Source organism: Nannospalax galili, unplaced genomic scaffold (assembly GCF_000622305.1).
Source record: "Nannospalax galili isolate Female #2095 unplaced genomic scaffold, S.galili_v1.0 scaffold218, whole genome shotgun sequence".
Lineage (NCBI taxonomy): Eukaryota > Metazoa > Chordata > Mammalia > Rodentia > Spalacidae > Nannospalax > Nannospalax galili.
This window is the reverse complement of record NW_008343207.1, coordinates 1,844,600-1,863,727: the sequence shown is the minus strand read 5'-3', so window position 1 is coordinate 1,863,727 and position 19,128 is coordinate 1,844,600. Positions and strand designations below refer to the sequence as shown.

The window sequence follows — 19,128 nt, the reverse complement described above, 5'->3', positions numbered from 1 at the left end:
AAAAAATAAATAAATAAATAAATAAATAAATAAATAAATAATAAATAAATAAAAATTTTTAAAATATTTATTTTTATTTTATGTGTATGAGTGTATTGCCTGTGTGTAGGTAAGTGTACCTGTGTCATGCAATGCTGCGGAGGACAGAAGAGGCCGCATCAGATTTAACAAGGCTCCCAGGGGTGCTCAGTGTGCACATGGAAGTTTGAATGGCGAGACCCTAGTGAAAACTGAAACAACCATGTCCTAAGCACCCTGTTGGGGTTCGTCTCCATATGAGTTCTTTCAGGTGTAATGAAATTTCTGCAAGGATGGTATATCATGAAAGTTGTAGCTGGGGAAAACTATTCTAGTGCCCTTATCTTTCTAAGAAAAGTACTTAACAGTTCATTTTAAACAAACGGTATTCAGAGGCAGTTCCAGAGATTGAAACCTTGGGCTTTCCTAAAATTAGATTCAAATCAAATTCCCTTGCCAGGTGTGGGCATAGTGGCAGTAAGCTCAGCACTCAAGAATCTAAGACAGGATTGAAACAGACAAAAATACCCTTTATGGGTTGTTGTTTTATTTGCAGTTTTTTAATTTGTGTATGCATGTATCAAAGTCAAAGGACAACTTGCAGAAAAGGGTTGTTTTGTTTTGGTGTTCGTTTGTTTGAGACAAGGTTTCTCTAAAACCCCAGCTGACCTGGAACACACTATGTAGACCACGATGGCCTCCATCTCACAGAGATCTGCCTCCCTGTGCCTCCTGGGTGCTGGGATTAAAGAGGCGCACCCCCATGCCTGGCTCGATTTTTTTAAATTTATTTTTTATTTATTTTTATTTTATGTGTATGAATGCTTTGTGTGAGTGTATGTAAGTGTACCCATACATGCAATGCCCATGGAAGCCAGAAGAGGGTGTCAGATCCCTTAGAACTGGAGTCATGGATAGTTGTTAGGTACCATGTGGGTGCTAGGACCTGAACCCAGGTCCTCTGCAAGAGCAGCCAGTGCTCTTAACCGCTGAGTCACCTCTCCAGCCTCCCGTTCTTGTTTTTAGTCATCTGCAACTTTATTTTTATTTTAGTTTTTGCAGTGCTGGGGATAGAACCCAGGGCCATAGCACATGCTAAGCAAGCACTCTGCCCCTGAGTTATACTCCCAGCCCCCTTCATCTTTCCCAGAGCTGTGGAAAGGAATCCCCTACTACTCTCCAGAGCTTTAGGTCTGAAAACACAGTGAGGCCTCGTACATCTAGTTTTTTGTTTGTTTGTTTTTTTGAGACAGGACCTCCCTGTGGCCTGAAATTCACTATTGTAGACCAGGCTGGCCTTGAACTCAAGGAGATCTGCCTGCCCTTGCCTCCCGAGTACTGGAATTAAAGATGTGCACCACCACACCCTGCCTATCTAGTTGTTGTTTAAATATTTTATTTATTATTTTTATTTTATGTGTATAAGTGTATTGCCTGCATGTATGTGAGTGCACCCGTGTTGTACAATGCCGCGGGGGTCAGAAGAAGGCGTCGGATTCCCCTGTAACTGGAGTTAAGGACAGTTCGTAGCCGCCATGTGGGTGCTGGGAATCGAACCTGGGTCCTCTGCAAGAGCAGTCAGCTCTTAACCACTGTGCCATCTCTCCAGCCCCTTATATCTAGTTTTAAACTGGGATGCCTCTGTCCAGGCCTTGCTGAAAAGTTGAACACACCATCCCTGCAGTTACACCCTTCCAGGTTTGGGTTGATTTGGGAAGCTTGGGGCAGGAATTATGTGCATAGGCTGGATTCGGTGATGAGAGGCACTAATAGAACTTAAGTTTCAAGTCCTGACAAGAGCAGGGCCAGTGATCTGGGCCCTAATAAAGTTTGAGAGGCATCCATCCTTGGCTGTGGTATCGGTTGTATTTATAGATGTCTTCATTTCTCTTTATGTGCAGGTCCCTCATGTTCTTTGAGGCCCATTCCTGATGCCTAGTAAATCTTTAAAGTATTCATTGGAGGGGCTGAAGAGATGGCTCAGCAGTTAAGAGCACTGGCTGCTCTTGCAGAGGACCCAGGTTGGATTCCCAGCACCATAACTCCAGTTCCAGGGGATCTGATGCCCTTCCCCTTCTTAGTCCTCTGCAGGCATTTCACAAGGGTGCACTTACATACATGCAAGCAAAACATACACATAAAAATAAATAAAAATCATTGGACAAATTAATATTCCCATTTGGAATGTCTGGCAGACCTGTTATCTCTGCATTTGACTGAGTTGGAAGGGCCTCAGACAATGAGGGGCTTTAACCTCAACTTCATCAGCTGTTTAGAGCTGAAGACATTATCAAAGGAAAAGGAGAGCCAGAGGAAATCAGGATAGAGAACCAGCCCTAAATTAAAGCCCACGCTCCCAGAAAGGAAGCAGGGCAAAGCTGCCACAGCTGCTGGTTTCCCCTTACTAGCGCTTCTTTTTTGCCATTTTTCTTTTCCTTTTTTTAATGTCAGGACGAGCTATAATTTGAGCTGCTTTTATTGTTCCCTAAGGACTTCAGGTTGCTCTGTGGGTATCACAATGACTGAAATCCAACCTGTATTCTTTGGGCTTTGGGGAAGATGAACCATGGGTGTGTTTGTCATTTTTAGCAGTCGTTGGAGTAGGGCCAAAGCTCCAGGAGACACTAGAAATGTCTAGCATTGTCTGATTGGCTGTTGGAATTAACCATCATTGAACAAAGCAGCCAGTCACTGAATACTGGGGACCTTCTTGAACTCAGGTGGGTGATCTTCCAGAGTGTCTGTCAGCTCCGAACTAGGACAGAAGGGCAGAGATTCAGAGGTGGCTATGACAGAGTTGCTGATGAAAGTGCTATCTCTGCCGTCCTTTGTCTGGGAGTCTGGCCTGCCCAGACTTGCTTCCTGTCTTTGTCACTGGGCTGTATATCAGTGCCCCCCTACCTGGTCCATTCACTAACCAGCAGAAGAGACACCAGGAGGGACCCTGGGCTCAGATTCCACAGTCAAGCTACCCCAGGGAATTGAAGCCTTCTGATACACAAAGGAATTTTGTTTTGTAGGTTGAAAGCAGAAATAAGAAAAGGGAAGTTTGGGACATTAACTTAGCCCATCCCTGGATCACATGTAGGTAGTTAATAGACTTGAGAGATTTCAGGGAAAGTGTCTGAGTTTATTTTTTTTTTTCTCCTCTTCCCTCCTCCTTTTTTTTTGCTTTCCTTCTCCTTGTTTATTTGAATTTCTTTTTGTTTTGCTTTTTTAAAAAAAAAATTATTTATGGGGGTTGTAGAGATGGCTCAGGGGTTAAGGACACTGGCTGTACTTGCAGAAGACCCGGGTTCGAATCCCAGCACCCACATGACAGCTAACAACTGTCTGTAACTCCAGTTCTGACAGCCTCTTCAGTCCTCTGCCAGCATTGCATGACACGGGTGCACTTACCTACATGCAGTTAATACATGCATACACATAAAAAATAGTCGGGCTTAGTGGTGCACGCCTTTAATCCCAGCACTCAGGAGGTAGAGGCAGGCAGATCTCTGTGAGTTCAAGGCCGGCCTGGTCTACATAGTGAGTTCCAGGACAGCTGGAGGTACAGGGAGACCCTGTCTCAAAAAGACCAAAAAGTAAAATTTAAAAAAAAATAAATAAAATAAAATTTTGCTGGGCATGGTGGCACACGCCTTTAGTCCCAGCACTTGGGAGGCAGAGGCAGGCGGATCTCTGTGAGTTCGAGATCTGTAGACCAGCCAGCCTGGTCTACATAGCAAGTTCCAGGTCAGCTAGGGCTACAGGGAGACCCTGTCTCAAAAAGACCAAAAAAAAAAATTTTTTTTATTATTTTTATTTATACATAATATTTTCAAAAATAAAATTTTATTATTTTATTTTATATGTAATAAAAATTTGTTACAGATTTTATTTTTATTTTATGTGTATGAGTGTTATGCCTGCATGTAGGTAAGTGCACCCATGTCATGCAGTGCCCGCGGAGGACAGAAGAGGCTGTTGGATCCCCTGGAACTGGAGTTATGGACAGTTGTTAGCTGCCATGTGGGTGCTGGGATTCGAACCCAGGTCTTCTGCAAGAACGGTCAGTGTTCTTAACTGCTGAGCCATCTCTCCAGGCCCTTGTTTTGCTCTTTTGAGACAGGGTCTTATAAAGCCCAGGCTGACCTTGAACTCCTGATCCTCCTGCCCCTACCTCCCATGTACTGGGATTATAGGCATGGGCTACCACAGCTGGCTTATCATTTAGATTTTCTTAAGGGTAATTCCAATATATATCACAAACATTAAAAAAAAACAGATTTTACATATATTTTAAACATTTGTATGTATGCACATACCAATGGTACTCATGTAGAGATCAGAGAAAGCTTTCAGGAATCAGTTCTCTCCTTCCACTGTGGGTACTGGAGATCAAATTCAGGTCAGACTTGGTGGTAAGCACCTTTACACTCGGAGCCATCTTGCCAGCCCAACACCAGTTTTTAACGCACTCTCACTGGTGCTCAGTATTTCAAAATGTGTCCCTTCACAGCCATGCGGCACTTTCTGCTATTGTCTTAATTATCACCCACTGGAACTGACAGGACACACTGAATGTTAGTAAAAGGAGACGGGTTTAGAGCATGCTGCCAGCCACAGAATTGAAAACTAGCAGTAGTATAAGGCTTGAGAAGTACAGTATGCTGTGGCTCACCTTCATCACCATAGAAAAAGCAGGGGTAGAGATGGCAAGTGTACTATCGTCTAAAGATTCCCAGATGCATCTCGGTATGGACTGGACCAGCTACTCAGAAGCTTGTATTTAAAGCAACAGGAAAGCCAGACATGATGGTGCACCACCTTTAATCCCAGTGAGTTCCAGGCCACCTACAGTGGTCCATGCTAGCAATCCCAGCACTCAGAAGACTGAGGCAGGAAGACTGCCAAGAGTTTGAGGACCACCCTGGGTTACAGAGTAAGACCCTGCTCACATGTCTCAAAAAACCAAAAAGATTTAAACACCTCAAGATACAACATAAGATTGAAAGGATTTAACTGACAAAGGAATTGGACAGGGACTACTAGCTAGGAGGACATGGTTAATCCCACACACCTTGATGTTTTCAAGGGGCCAAAGGGAGAAGGAGTTGAAGAAAGACCTCTATGTGAAGAGGGCAAGTCACAAGCCAGGCCTGTTTCTTCTACTGGAAAATGGGTGAATTCACCTTTCTCCACCCAGCCCACATAGGTTAAAAAAGATGAGAAAGTCAGGCGTGGTGGCACACACATTTAATTCCAGCACTCAGGAGGCAGAGGCAGGGGCTCTCTGTGAGTTCAAGGCTAGCCTAGTCTACATGAGTTCCAGGCCAGCTGGGGCTACAGGGAGACCCTGTCTCAAAAATACCACAAAAAAAAAAGAAAAAGAAAAATCCTTATTCTGAGGAGGGCTTTGTTGTTTTTGAAGGCTCAGGACTATGTTTTAGCAAACTCTCTGGGAGCCAAGTAGGCTCAGAACCCCGGCTGCAGGTAAGGAGCGCAGATGAGCTTCATGCTGCACCCTCAGGCTCTAAACAGCAGCTTTTACCATCTGAAACCTGATGACTCTAATCCCAGCAGATGGTCTGTGACATAGGGAGGAAGGAGCCAGCTTGTAAGGTGGCCAAACCAGCTTTGCTCTTAGCTCACTCACTTGTCACCCACTGTCACCTGTGACTGCTGATGTGTCCACCCTGAGCTCTAGGTGAGTACTGGGGAGGACGCTTGTTGTGAGTTAAGTGTGTTTTCTATTGCTTTATTTTTCATTTTACTTTTTTTTTTGAGACAGGGTCTCTATGTATCCCTAACTGGAACTCACATGTAGACCAGGTTGGCCTCAATCTCACAGAGCTCTGCCTGCCTCCTGAGTGTTGGGATTAAAGGTGTGCACTACCACTCTGATAAATCTTTTATTTTATTTTTTTTAAAAAAGCTTTCATGGCTGGATTGTAACTTGCTAAAAATGGGTTTAACATGCCTGGGGCCTTGAGTCCAACCCCTAACACCAAAAAATAAATTTTACTTGATCTTTGAATAGCTCCTCTAACCAACTCATAAGCTCCACAAAGGCAGCCTAGCTCTTTTTTCTTCTTAGTTTCCCTCACCATTCCTTCCATGGTGTTTTAAGCCTAACTGGTTGATTTGGTAGAGCTAATGAAGAGGACCGGTTGGATCACATTACTGGCAGGGTGTCCAAGGGAACAGATGTTCCTTTCAAATCCATGGAACTGGAAACATTACAAAACAATAGTCATGACACTGATTGATAGTGAAGTTTACTGTGTCAGACTTTAAGCTCAGCTGTCAAACAGACTCATACTATCATCCTCACATAAATGTAGATTTCACATTTAAATACTGTCCCTTGCCTCAGATCCTAATTCTTACTTAATATGCCTTTATCAAATTACAGCCTTGCTCCTTTAAATTTCACTCAAAACATGCCATGCATGGTGGTACATGCCTTTAAATCCCAGAATTCAGGAGGCAGAGGCAGGTGGATCTCTGAAATCAGAGCCAGCCTGATCCTGCACTCAAAACCCCCTTCCTGAGAAAGCAGCACCTTTGGGTGCTCTGAAAGTATTTTTGGTCTAAGGAAATACTAGCTGACAGGACATGGATGATGAGAACTCAGTAGGTGACAGTAGGGCTGAAGAGGTGTGCCTTGTTGAGCTGTCTGTCTTCTCTTGTCCCCTACATGCCCTGGGCATGAATTGCAGTCACTGGGATTGTATAAAAAGCTGGAATTGAAGCCTGAGTGTCATCCTGAGAGCAAAGATCTTACTGAAAAGCCAGACTCATTATTTGTCCATCCCAGGTCCTGACAAGCCATGCCCTCGATGAGCACCTGGGCTTTGTTCTGTCTCCTGGGGAGAGTGAGCAGGATCTGCACCGGGCCCCAGGGACTCCAAACGAGGACACTGCTCTCACCGGGAATGGCTGCCACTGTAGTCCAGGTGGCAGGCAGGAAGGACTGCCCTGCTCTGCTTCCCCTCAACGAGAATGAACTTGAAGAGCAGTTTGTGAAAGGCCATGGTCCAGGGGGCCAAGCTACCAACAAAACCAGCAACTGCGTGGTACTAAAGCACGTGCCCTCAGGCATCGTGGTCAAGGTAGTGAGGCAGTGTGGGAGTCAAGGCGGTGGGCAGGGGCAGTCCAAGGCTCCACAGCCTTCAGCCTAGGGTCACACCCAATCTGGCGCACTGCCAGCCCAGCTGGTAATCAGTGCTGCAGACATGCTCAAGCCCTGAACTATTCTGGAGATGGAACCTCCTGCCTAGCCTTAGGAGCTTGGTTCCAGGGTCCTGTGGAGCCAGGGCACTGCTGCTGTGTCTGAATTTAGCACCAGCATTTGCTGGCTGCTCAAGCAGCAGTGAAGTAAGTGAAGCAGTGACTGACAAAGGCAAGTCCTTTCAGCTGGCTGCTCCCAAAGCCACCCTGGTCTGCAACAGCATATGCTTCCATCCCTGAAGGACCCATGATGCTGTCTAGCTATATCAGTCCTCAGCTGATGGGGCTGACTCCTGGTAAGATGGCCATCTCTAAGTCCTTCTGCCCTGCTTTGGCACATGTCAGTGACACCTGCCCTTCCAGAGAAAGGACTGAGGTAGAGGTAGAGGCAAAGCATGTGGAGCCTCAGAAGAGAAAAAGCCAGTCTGATCAAGGGCAGCACCAACTCTAGAATATTCTGCACCTGTAAGAAGTGGCCACATATTTTTTAGTGGGGAGTGCTAGCAGACAGATCACCCCAGAAAGATGAGCCAGGCCAGGAGAGCTGCCAGCCAGACATGCCACTGCCACGTATAGATCACTAGAGGGCCCCAAAGCAGCACACACAGCCTTGAGGAAGCAGGAATACTGAGGTAGAGCCACCCCAGCAGCAGATACCACTAGGGCAAGCAGCCTTCTAAGGCACTCTGCACTTGTTAACTCTTTCAGTCCTAAAAACACGTTAGTCATTTTCATCTTGGGCAGGTGTGCAACCTGAGGCAGACATGTAACTTGCCCACAGTCCAGGTTCCCAGGGACCGTTTTACTGCCAACTTTCAGAGCCAAGAAAACATCAGTTAAAATCTCAGTTCCTTTCCTTTTCCTATTTGAAAAACGGTAACAAATTTCCAAAAGCAATTTTTGTTTAGCTTGCTGATAGCTTCATGTTCGCATTTGGTAGTCACTCAAACGTTCCATAGCATTTCCTTCCCATCAGCTTTGTAAGGCACGCACCCACCAGCACAAAGCTTTTATGTAATGAATGTTGTGGTAAGCTATTAATAAAGGTGCTGTTTTCTTCCTCCAGATAGTCATACTTTGAATGACACACACAAATGTTGCACAGGGGTTACCTGGCCACAAGCTACGTACATCATTAAATGTTTCTATAATTGTTTGGGGACTACTTATCTGAAGGCTATTTTTGCTTCTAAACAAAAATCACATTAGTTATAAAACCTTCACACTAGAAGTCCCATAATATGGCCGGTGTGTGAAGAAGCTGAGTCCACATGCAGGAAGACTGTTCTTCACTGCTACTGACTCACGGACTCCTGGCAAGTGGCTTTGCCCTCCTAGCCTGTCCCTCTCTGGAGGGAATGGTTAGATTAAGTGACTTCTGGGGTCCTGTCCATCCTAACATCCTGTGGTTTTCACATTTCCTGAACATAATCTCTTGCAGTGTCACCAGACACGATCTATGGATCACAACAGAAAGCTCGCCCGGAAAATCCTGCAGGAAAAAGTGGATGTTTTCTACAATGGTGAAAACAGTTCTGTTAACAAAGAGAAACGAGAAGCAGAAAAGAAAAAGCAAGCAAGAAAAAAAAGAGCAAAGGAAACTCTAGAAAAAAAAAGATTATTTAAAAAGCTATGGGAATCAAGTAAAAACATCACTGAGAAAATAACTGATTCTGAGTCTCCCAAGAGGTTTCCAGAATAACAGTGGGGGTGCCTGTGATCAACATCCTAACAGCCTCTAAAGAAGGCGTTCCGGGAGCTGGAGTGATGGCTCGGAAGTTAAGAGCACTGACTGTTCTTACAGAGGATCTGGGTTTGATTCCCAGCACCCAGATGGCAACTAACAACTGTCCATAACTCCAGTTCCAAGGGATTTGATGCCTTCTTCTGATCTCCGAAGGCATTGTAGGGCACAGGTAAATTTACACAAGTGCAGGCAATACATTCATTATAGGCAGGCATGGTGGTACATGCCTTTAATCTCAGTACTTAACCTACATGCAGGCAATACACACATACACATAAAAAATAAAAATTAGCCAGGTGTGGTGGTGCAGGCCTTTAATCCCAGCACTTGGAAGACAGAGGCAGGTGGATCTCTGTGAGTTCAAGACCAACCTGGTCTACATAGCTAGTTCCTGGCCAGCTGGGGCTACAGGAAGACCCTGTCTCAAAAAAAAAAAAAGGAAAAAAATTATTAAGGTCAAATGTTACTAAATTACTTGTGTTGGTTAGGGTTTTGTTTTTTCGGTCTTTTTGACACAGGGTCTCCCTGTAGCCCCAGCTGGCCTGAAACTATGTAGACCAGGCTGGCCTCAATCTCACAGACTTGCCTGCCTCTGCCTCCCAAGCACTGAGATTAAGATTAAAGGTGGTGTTAGAGTATTTTATCATTTTATCAACAGCAATAGAAAAGAAACTAGAACACTGGCCAAGTATGTAGGAAGTTTATCATTCCCTGAATATGTGCAAGTAGTTTTAGAGATGAGCTTCCAAAACCTGATTTGTTTGTGATACTTACTGGACCTTAGTCTTGTTTGGAGACTCTTGTAGCTCAGGCTAGCCTTGAACTATGTAGCAAAGGATGACTTTGAATTTGATCATCCTGTCTCTGCCTGCCCAGTGCTAGGATTACTGGCATGTGCCACCACACCTAGCTATAACTGTTTCATTATTTTTGAGCTGTTTAATCCATGGTAAAGAGTTCTCCCTGGAGTTCACATACAGAAAGGGTGAGAGCCACTGTTATTCTGACAGACTCAGGGCTGCCTCACCTTTGCAGAGAAGCTCAGTCTATCATGCAGGCCCAGGCCAGACAAGTGAATCTTTCTCTGGAAGTTACCAGATGGAGCTCTTCTCACCTAAGGCCAGAGCTGCCTGGGACACTCCACCACAGGTCTCACTATTCTTCCTGTTGGATTGCCCAGGTCCTTCCCCTATCAGCTTCCCTTAACTAGGCAGTTAAGGAGAGGGACAGAAGGAATACATGGGAAGGGAATTCAGAGCAGTAGCCAAAAAGAGCTTTGCTTTGTTTCCTCTTGGACCTTAGTGGTTTTCTGCCCTGGGCATGAAGATGTAGAGCCCAGAGCTTCCTGCCACGAGCCTTCCAACTCTTCATGACTGGGCTCTTGTTTCATGCCTGCAACCCCAAAGCAAGCTCTCATGCAGGGTCAGTTTTTACACAGCAAAAACCCCCAAGCCCCCTAGGAAGTTCTGTGGAGAACACGGGGACTCTCCACACATCTGGCCTTTCCTTCAGCATCAGAGCAGGTATTTTAAGTGAGTACCAGATGAAATAGCTTAAGTTAACCACATTATAAAAATATTTTGGTTTTTTTGGGACAGAGCCTAACTATGTAGCCCTGGCTGGCCCCAAGTGTCTGATCCTCCTGCCTCTACCAAGTACTGGGATTACAGGAGTAAGTTACCATGCCCAGCGAAAGCAGATTCTTGGAGCACTCAGGAAAACAAGATGAGCCTGCTGAGAATTTGGAAGTGGCGGCGCATCCACCAAGCCAGTCACGCTGCTGCTATTAATTTCCTTTCTTTCTTAGCACACACTTCAATTCCACAGTGCAGCTTTATGTTTGTTGTCCCTAACTGTTAAGCAGACACATCCCCCAGCCAGCTGTGCTAATGACATCATCACATAAAATGTTTCAGGGCCAAGTGAGACAATGCCCTCGGACAGGCATCTCTAACCTCCCCCTAAGGAGGTGCTACAGTAGTCCAGACACTTGGGAAGCCAAGACTGAAAGACTTTGAGATCAAAGACAGTCTGACTATATTAGCAAGACCCTGTCTCACCCCTGCCTCCAAAAAACACAAGTACTTAAGAACCTAAGGAACTTACATTTTGGTACAAATTGTTAATGAAAATAAGCTTTATTACATCAAGTAATAAATACATACAAAGATGCAAACAGTTTCAGTCATTTTCTTCCAAATGTTATGATCAGCTTACAGCAAATGTGGAACATCTATGCACAGTCTTGGGATAGAAATTTTGGGGGTGCTTGTTAGGTTGGGTAGACTGCTCTTTCTTCTGTATTTATAACTTTTGCATTTTTTAAGATTGACCTCAAAGCACTCAGAGTCATGCAAATGCTTAAGCAAAAAAGCTCCATTAAGCAGAATCTACACTGTATGGCAAGCAAGCCAGGTACTAAGTAAAACTGGTATGTCGGTATGCACTAAAGTCCTCAGAGTCCAATGAGCTTATGAAAAGGAACAAATCTGTTTGGGTAATGCAAACAACAAATGTACTCAAAGGAGGATTAAAGGGAGACACTGGCATTTGGGGGCAAACAATAGTTTGCTATAAAGTAATTTTACATGCATCTTTTAAATCAATGCTTAAAAAAAAAAAGACAACCTGGGTCATTCCTAACTACTTAAAATGCACATCTTAATTAACTGCAAAATATTTCCCCAATCTTTGAGAGTGTAGGTTCAAAGCTTAGTGAACCATGGCAGAAAAAAACTGGCAGAAAAAAACTAAACTGTTACCACTTTTTAAAAAAAGAATTTTATCTCAACAGGCGATATGAATTGTTAACCTCCCATTTCATACAAAGATGGGGACCTTCAAACTACGGAGGCTAGGACCTGGCATTGCGTTCTGTTTCAGCCAAGCACTCCCGAACCAGGCCTCGAGCGTGAATGATGCCTGAAAGAGAAGCAGAGTCCAGGATCAGTCATTCGAAGAACCGAAAGAAGATGCATGCTTTTAAACCCTGACCTTGAAATCCTCACGCTGGACAGAAACTTGAGATTTCCATCCAAACAACCCCAAAGTCCAAACTATTTTTAAATATTTTTTTTAATTTTTATTTTATTTATTCATTTTGGTCTTTGAGACAGGGTCTCCCTGTGGCCCCAGCTGTCCTGGAACTCATTATGTAGACCAGGCTGGCCTTGAACTCACAGAGATCCACCTGCCTCTGCCTCCCAAGTGCTGGGATTAAAGGTGTGCGCCACCACACCTGGCTAATTTTTATTTTTTATGTGTATGCGTGTATTGCCTGCATGTAGGTTAAGTGCACTCATGTCGTGCAATGCCCAAGAACAGAAAAGACTGTCAGATCTCCTGGTACTGGAGTTATGGACAGTTGTCAGGCTGCTATGTGGGTGCTAGGATTTGAACCCAGATCTTCTGTAAGAATTACCAGTGTTCTTAACTGCCAAGTCATCTCTCCACCGCCCCCCCAAGTCCAAACTATTAAAGAGGCTGTAACAGAGGAAGATTATTTAACCTAGGAATTCAAGACAAGCAACATACAGTCAGGCCCCTCTCTTAAACACCAATGTTATACCTGGCATGGCAGCTTACACCCCAAAGGCAGAGTCAGGAGGACTGCCCTGAGTTTGAAACCAGCCTAGGCTACAGATTAAGACCTCATCCTAGTGTGTAAGGCTTCTGTGGCCTTAGCAGTCAGCTATGGTGACATGAGATCTGCTTCATTACTATGGAGCCCAAAGCTCTTCCAGGATATGTCCTGCAATGGCTGCTTTGTACAATCATACACTGATTCAATCTGCTGACTTTTTTGGGTGACTGCAAATGCCTGTTTAGCATCCTCCCAAGAATTTTCATTCATGTAACAAGCACTGCAGTTACCAAACTATCTCACTTCCTTCTGATATCAAAGCAGCAGTGATGTCACCTGGCTCCCTGGTCAAGCTGGGGTCCACATCCTTTCCCCAAGCCCTCTTCAGTCACAGCTTCTCTCTCTTGCCAGTCCCCATCTCCAGGCCTGTCCCCATTTACCCAGTCTATCTTCAGTTAGTCACCCACTTCGCAGAAGTCCCATGAACAAAGCCTCACTGTCCTCAGTTGTAGTCTGTCCCTCAGCTGGTCTGGCTCAATGGCTGGGAAGCTTGACTTCAGCAGCAGCCTTATACCACAGATCTGTAACTAAACGATGGCCCTCTCTCCTGTCTCTCAAGTTCCTTCTGTAATGTTTTCTATGAATCAAGTACCTCCTGGTCATAAATGAATTCAGAGTCCTGGATCTGCCACCTTCTAAAATAGAACTCCTCTCCCCTAACAGCTTTGCCATGAGGCAGCAAGCTGCTTAATGTCCTTCACACCTCACACCTTGCCTTGAGTGTCTTGCAGTGAAATCACCTTCCTTCTTCAGTCTCTAAAAGAATCTCAAGGGAGTATGGAGGTGTGAGGCAGCTTGTACTTCAATGAGCAGAGTTTCAATCTTACAAGATGAAAAGTTCTGGTTAGGAACAGTGTGATGGTTACATAATATGAATGAACTTACAATTGTTAAAATGTTAAATTTTATGTTACATATATTTTGTTACACACACACACACACACACACACACACACACACACACAAAATACTAAAAGCAATCTCAAGATGCTCTACTGTTACTCAGCATGGTGGCGCACACCTTTAATTCCAGCACTTGAGAAGCAGAGGCAGATGGATCTCTATGAATTCAAGGCCAACCTGGACTACATAGTGAGTTCCAGGTGGGCTACAGCCTTTCTCAAAAAAAAACCCCCCCCCCCCCCCCCCCCCCAAAAAAAAAGATGCTCTGCTGCCTTGACAGGCTTCAGGCCCACACGCTCTACAGTCATTGTTGCCAAGGGGCCTCTGATACAGGAACACAGAAGAGACAGCTGCTGGGTTTGGGCTACAGAGATCCAATGAAGCCAGCAGAGCTTCTCTGGCTGGTGTAGCATACGGAGGACTCACAGCCAGATGCCCTTCTCAAAAACTCCACCTGAGCCCCCTCTCCAACCATACCCAACTGCCATACCTGCAGGTGCCCAGGTACACATATAACATCAACCTGGGGGTTTTGGGGACCTTTCAGTCCTTCAGACCCCAGTGTTTTTCCTAGGGAATCTCTTAGCATCTACTTTCTGAGCTCAAGTGATCCTCCTGCCTCAGCCTCCTGAGTAGCTAGGACTACAAGCACTTACCAGCATATCCAGCTTCAGAAAATCCTTCAACTGGGATAGGGCAACCTGTAGTGCCCCACAAACCCACAGCTTACCTCGTTTTAGTCTCTCCATGGCACTCTTGCTCCCTGCATATGTGGGTCTGATCTCTTTCCCCAACTCTTCAATGATGGCCAGCAGCTCTGCATATTTGCTCTGAGGTACCTGGCTGTTCCCAGTTCCCTAGGATCAGAAGACAGGGATTTGGATGGACTGAATCTTAACCTAACCCCAGCCACACATGGGGGAGCCCAGGAGCAAGTTGGGGGGGAAATGATCTAGCCTTGGGCTCCCAGGGCCTCCGCTGGGCAGCATGTTCCATTCTAGGTAAAACTCCAGAGTAGGGAAGTATGTCTTTACCCTCCTGTCCCGTATTCAAACAATATCCAAGTCTCCAGAAAGTCCCTTGAACATTCTCAAAGGAAAAAAAAACACCCCATTCTTCCCATAGGCCAGATCTACCCCACAGACAGCCTAGTCTCCAGACTAATGCCTTCAGCCCCCAAGCAAGCACCCAGATCAGCGAGGGCCCCGGCTCCCGCCTCAACTCCTGCCGCAGCTGCACCAAAGCAGCCAGCTCCTCTCCAGGGCCCTAGCCTGCTCCTCTCGCCTCTGCCGCCTCCACTCCCAGGCCTGGCCACCCGGCATGTAGGCCTGGCCTTGGGGCTCAGCCTCCTGGGACAGCTGCCTCCTGGCCTCTCATTTTTCCCTGCATGAGCTCTGGATGGTGCTGCCGCTCTAGGCTGTGCCTTTGCTTCTTCAGTCTGTCTCGGCCCGTGCCTCCTTCTCCTCCTGGGACGGAACTGCTTGGCAGGGCAAGGCTGGAGGCTGTGCATAGCTTCCTAAGCCAAAGAGAGACCTCCACGGCGATCCCAGAACACTGGCTAGGGCCTGGCCTAGGGAATCTTCCTGCTGACAACCAGGGTTGCTAGAAACCTTCCCAGGTATAGCATGTCCCTGCAGAGTCCAGCCAAAGATGCAGCAACCTCCCTCCTGGGACTGACACTGGAGTCACCCCACTGGACCTGGGGATCCAAAGAGCCATGGTCTCCTGAAGGGGTAGAACCAGTTATAAACCAAGCAGCCGACTTGCGGACCACACTCATAACCACCAGCATCCCAATTCACTGATCCCACTCCTATGCCAGTTTAGACAATCAAAGCCCAGATGGAACTTACTTGCCCAGGAAACTAGCAAAGCAACACAGAAACATGCACATAGTGACCTGTGCACCTCAGGGAACACAAGCCCTTTCTCATGTTCTCACTTCCCTCATGTCTCCATTAAACAGTCCTGGTGGCCTCTGCACTCTGATGCCTCAAGTGAGGAATGGAAGCCAAGCCCCAGATGTGGTTCAGGAAATGCAGAACATAGGTGACTGCTCTGATCCATCCTTGTCCCCTGAATCTCTTCTAACAGTGGCCCACATCCCTTTACTGTTCTGGCTGCCCCCAGGGCCCTCCCACCACGCAATCACCCATACTGCTATAATACCTGGGTGTAGCCTAGTGATGGCGGTCCATAGTCACTCAGCAGCTGGCGGTACTGGGAGGGTGTTGCCATGCTAGTGGAAGGCGAATGGACACTTCCTGCTGCAGGAGAGAGGAAGAGGTTAGAGATCTCCAGCCTTGGCTACACCAAAGGGCACTGAATCCTGCTACAGTTACAGTACCCCTGCCCAGGCCCCAGGCCACCACCTGTGGAGTTTCACTTCACAGAACAGAGAATTCTGCTCTGAACTTCCAATAGCCATCACCCAGACACTAGCTTAGCTATAATGAAAGCAAGTGTGTAAAGGACAGCCATCCACCGAATACCTAGTACCACAAATGGTTACAGAACCGGAGGGACTGATACCAAGAATGATGGCTATGTCCCGTCAAATCTTAGCTGACCCCATCCCAGGACCCACTCACCAGAGGCTGATTCAACCCAGGCTAGAATTTCTTACAGACATCTTTGTGTTCCTACACATCCACCTCTGCTGAACAATATAAGACAGACAAAGGCCTCAAGGCACTGAACCCAACCTGGTGGGTGACAGGTACACAACATACACATAAAACAAGGCTGTAGAGAACACCACCTTTGTGCCTCACAGAAGCCCCTTAACCTCTCTGGGCCTCTCCTCCCCTCTCCAAAGAGGGACATAATTCCTGACAGTATATGCCCCCTGGCTCTGTACCCCAAAAGAGTGGATTAAGGCCCCTCTGAGTGCAGCAGGACCAAGTAAAGCCCACAGCCCAGCACAGAATGTCTCCTAGTATGGGAAAGGGAGGCCCCTGGCTGGAACATGCAGACCTATAATGACATCCAAGTGGCCATTAAGCTGGTAAAGGATGTCCTTCGAATTACAAACAGCAGTAACCATGGAGAATTTACCTAGTCTTCCTTGGCAGCTGCCCACCCATTGCCCCCAGAGCCAAACTCTCTCAGGCACACAGCAGGCTCTGCAGACTTGGCCCCAGGGAAGGACAGCTGGTGCCAGGCTGGCCAAGCTACCAGCTGCTCACTTGGTGTGGGTGAAGGGAGGGGTGGAAGTTCATTCAGGAGCTCAGGGTGCTGGAGCTAGGAGGGGCCCTGGAGAACCTCAGAATCAGGGCTGGCTGCCAAGACACACTGCACAGAAGTGGCTAAGCAGCAAGCTGGCAACCCCAACACCTGTTTCTCTATTCAAGAGCTGGGGATGTGGAGCAGGAGCAGGAGCAGGAGACCTCAGGAGCAGGTCAGAGAGCCAGAAATATGCCACCCAGGCTGAGCAGCCTGAACTCCCTCACCACTGTGATGAAATCCCATTTCCTAAGCCTTCAGAGATGGCTTCAGTGTGGCCTGAGTGCTACAGGTTTTGCAGTTCTGGAGTTGGGTTCCAATCCTAAGAGGGATTGTCAACCCTCTCAAGCTCAGGAAGGTTAGGGGCTAAACACCAAAGAGGTGGTATGTCATGACAGAGCACTTGAGGCCTTTAGAAGATTCCAGCACTATATAAGGGGTGGACTGGCCCTCCTTGTAGGCGCTAGGGTCACCTACTACCTTCCCCAGCCTTCTCTGTGATTCTCCCTCCCTGTCCCATCTTCTCTCCAGGACTAGCCCAGTGGTACCACTCCTAGTCATGGGATCTCTGACAAGGTCCTTCCCTCTCTGGGTTTCTGAGGCCATGCTCTCCAATAGAAGGTCTATCCTGCAGTTTAATGACTTTGGGGATAGGTTTAGGGGGTTGGCAAAAGAAGAAGAATGAGAAATAGCCCCATGTGGGTGGCAGAACTCAAGTAATACCTCAGCCTGGCTTGCCATCACCCTGAGTAGATGAACCTGACTCTGTGCCAAGCCAATGCCATACGCAGTTTTGGGGAGGGTGTCTACCGCAGGGAGGGTTGGTGGAAGGGTCCTCGGTGCTACCCAGGCCCTCTCCATCCTGCAGACACTGGCACTGGGCTGAGAGAGGCCAGACAGGCGGCTCCACGTCAGCAGAGCCAGCCGGTGAGGAGCATCTCAGACAATGAGCACAGTGTGCAAGGAGCCGGGAGGGCTTGGCAGAGGCCAGGAAGCTCCTGGGGCCAGGCGCAGCTCCCCACCCCCACGCCAGACAAAGAGCGGCCTGGGCCTGGGGAGCTGGCGGCCTTCCCGCCACTTGGGGCGCGGGGGGGGGGGCTCTTTCAGACGGGGGGGGGCATTGTCTAACTCCGCCACTGCCACCACCGGCCAGGCCGCAGCTTGGCAACCCGTGAGCAGGAGGCAGGGCTGGAGGGCGTGAGGGATGATGACAGGGAAGGCGGAGGAGCCGCTGTGAGAGTCCATCTTGGATGCAGATGGCAGGGGAGAGCGGGGCATTCTGCAAAGAAGTATGAGGGGTAAAGGGCGAGTCCCCACCCGAAGGCCATACACCTGATGACCCCGGCACTCCTCCAGGCACTCCCCATAAGAAAAAGGAGAACTGGTGCTAGCCAGCCCACAACAGGACTTTAGGGTCTCGGGGCTGCCTGACACTGTGACCCCAGACCCCAAAGATCCCAGTTTGAGAACCTAGGGCAGCGAGACCAAAGCAGGGGTCTCCGGCCTTGAATGAGTCACCAATGCAACCCACTGTCCATCCATCCTAAGCACTGGCAAAGGCTGGGAGATTAAAGTCCTACCTGGCAACAAAGCCTGTCACCCAAGAGGGGGTGAAATCATTTGAGGTGGTTTACTTGGGGCCTCGGTGCTCACAAGTCAGCATTTCAACCACCTCATCCGCACTCCGAGGCTGAACCCGTCCCAAACCCCAAATAGCAGTGTCCAAGAAGTTTAACATAAGCTGAGGGGTTTTCGGGGTGCTCTTGGGGTTTTTGGATTTCTGGAGTCAACGTTTGGAGACGAAGCCCTCGACTTTAATGGGAGGTGCCAGTGTGGACGGATAGCATTTCTGACCTCACTTCCCCCCAAGGCCTTTGCCCTCCAACCTCTCAATACCCTGCTTTTTTTTGGTGGGGGGGGGGGGAGTCTGCTCGCAGCTAAATGTCTAAAGGGGAGAGGACCCTGGAGAGAACACAAAGCTGCTCACCCCCGAAAAGCACGGCTTCACGCCCCGGGACCGGATTCCCTCCGGGCCTGGGGCAAGCCCCTCATAGCCTAGAGCTGTGAGAACTTTGCAGGACTTTCCCATCTGCGCCCTGCCCCAGCGGGGAAGGGAGAGGAGGTTCCCCCAGGTTTCTGCAGAGCGGCCTGGGTGCCCGCACCCACGTGGGGGCTCAAGAAACCGGAGCCAAGGCCCCACCTGCCCCCGCCGCACGCCGCCACCTGGGCCCCACCTGCCCTCCGCGCGCAGCGCCCCCGGCCCCACCTGCCCCCCGCACGCCGCCCCCAGGGCCCCAAGGCCCCCTGCACTTCTCCAACTTCTTTCTTCCCACCGTCCGCCCGAGGGGCCTCCAGAGCACCGAGGGAGAAAATGCTG

General features: G+C 47.9%; 2 protein-coding genes across 6 annotated transcripts in view; one reads left to right on the top strand and one right to left on the bottom strand.

The window, feature by feature from the left end:
- CUNH12orf65 (chromosome unknown C12orf65 homolog) overlaps positions 1-9,278 on the top strand; it is a 16,912-nt gene extending 7,634 nt beyond the window's left edge. The window contains exons 2-5 of one of the 5 annotated variants that reach the window (XM_029566535.1): positions 1,920-2,039; positions 5,584-5,707; positions 6,821-7,115; positions 8,675-9,278. In XM_029566535.1, the coding sequence (XP_029422395.1) occupies positions 6,834-7,115; positions 8,675-8,935 (543 nt within the window). In that variant the 5' untranslated portion in view covers positions 1,920-2,039; positions 5,584-5,707; positions 6,821-6,833 and the 3' untranslated portion in view covers positions 8,936-9,278. Of the gene's footprint in view, positions 1-1,919; positions 2,040-5,580; positions 5,708-6,798; positions 7,116-8,674 lie in introns of all 5 variants that reach the window. The other 4 variants (XM_029566534.1, XM_029566536.1, XM_008839298.3 and 1 more) reach the window with 4 other exon arrangements.
- A 1,821-nt stretch (positions 9,279-11,099) lies between these two features.
- On the bottom strand, positions 11,100-15,793 carry Cdk2ap1 (cyclin dependent kinase 2 associated protein 1). The gene is made up of 3 exons (XM_008839297.3): positions 15,696-15,793; positions 14,257-14,383; positions 11,100-11,902 (listed from the first exon to the last, which is right to left on the bottom strand). Exons 1-3 carry the CDS (start codon positions 15,762-15,764, stop codon positions 11,835-11,837), a joined length of 264 nt encoding a protein of 87 aa, XP_008837519.1. The 5' UTR covers positions 15,765-15,793; the 3' UTR covers positions 11,100-11,834.
- Positions 15,794-19,128: the final 3,335 nt, after the last annotated feature.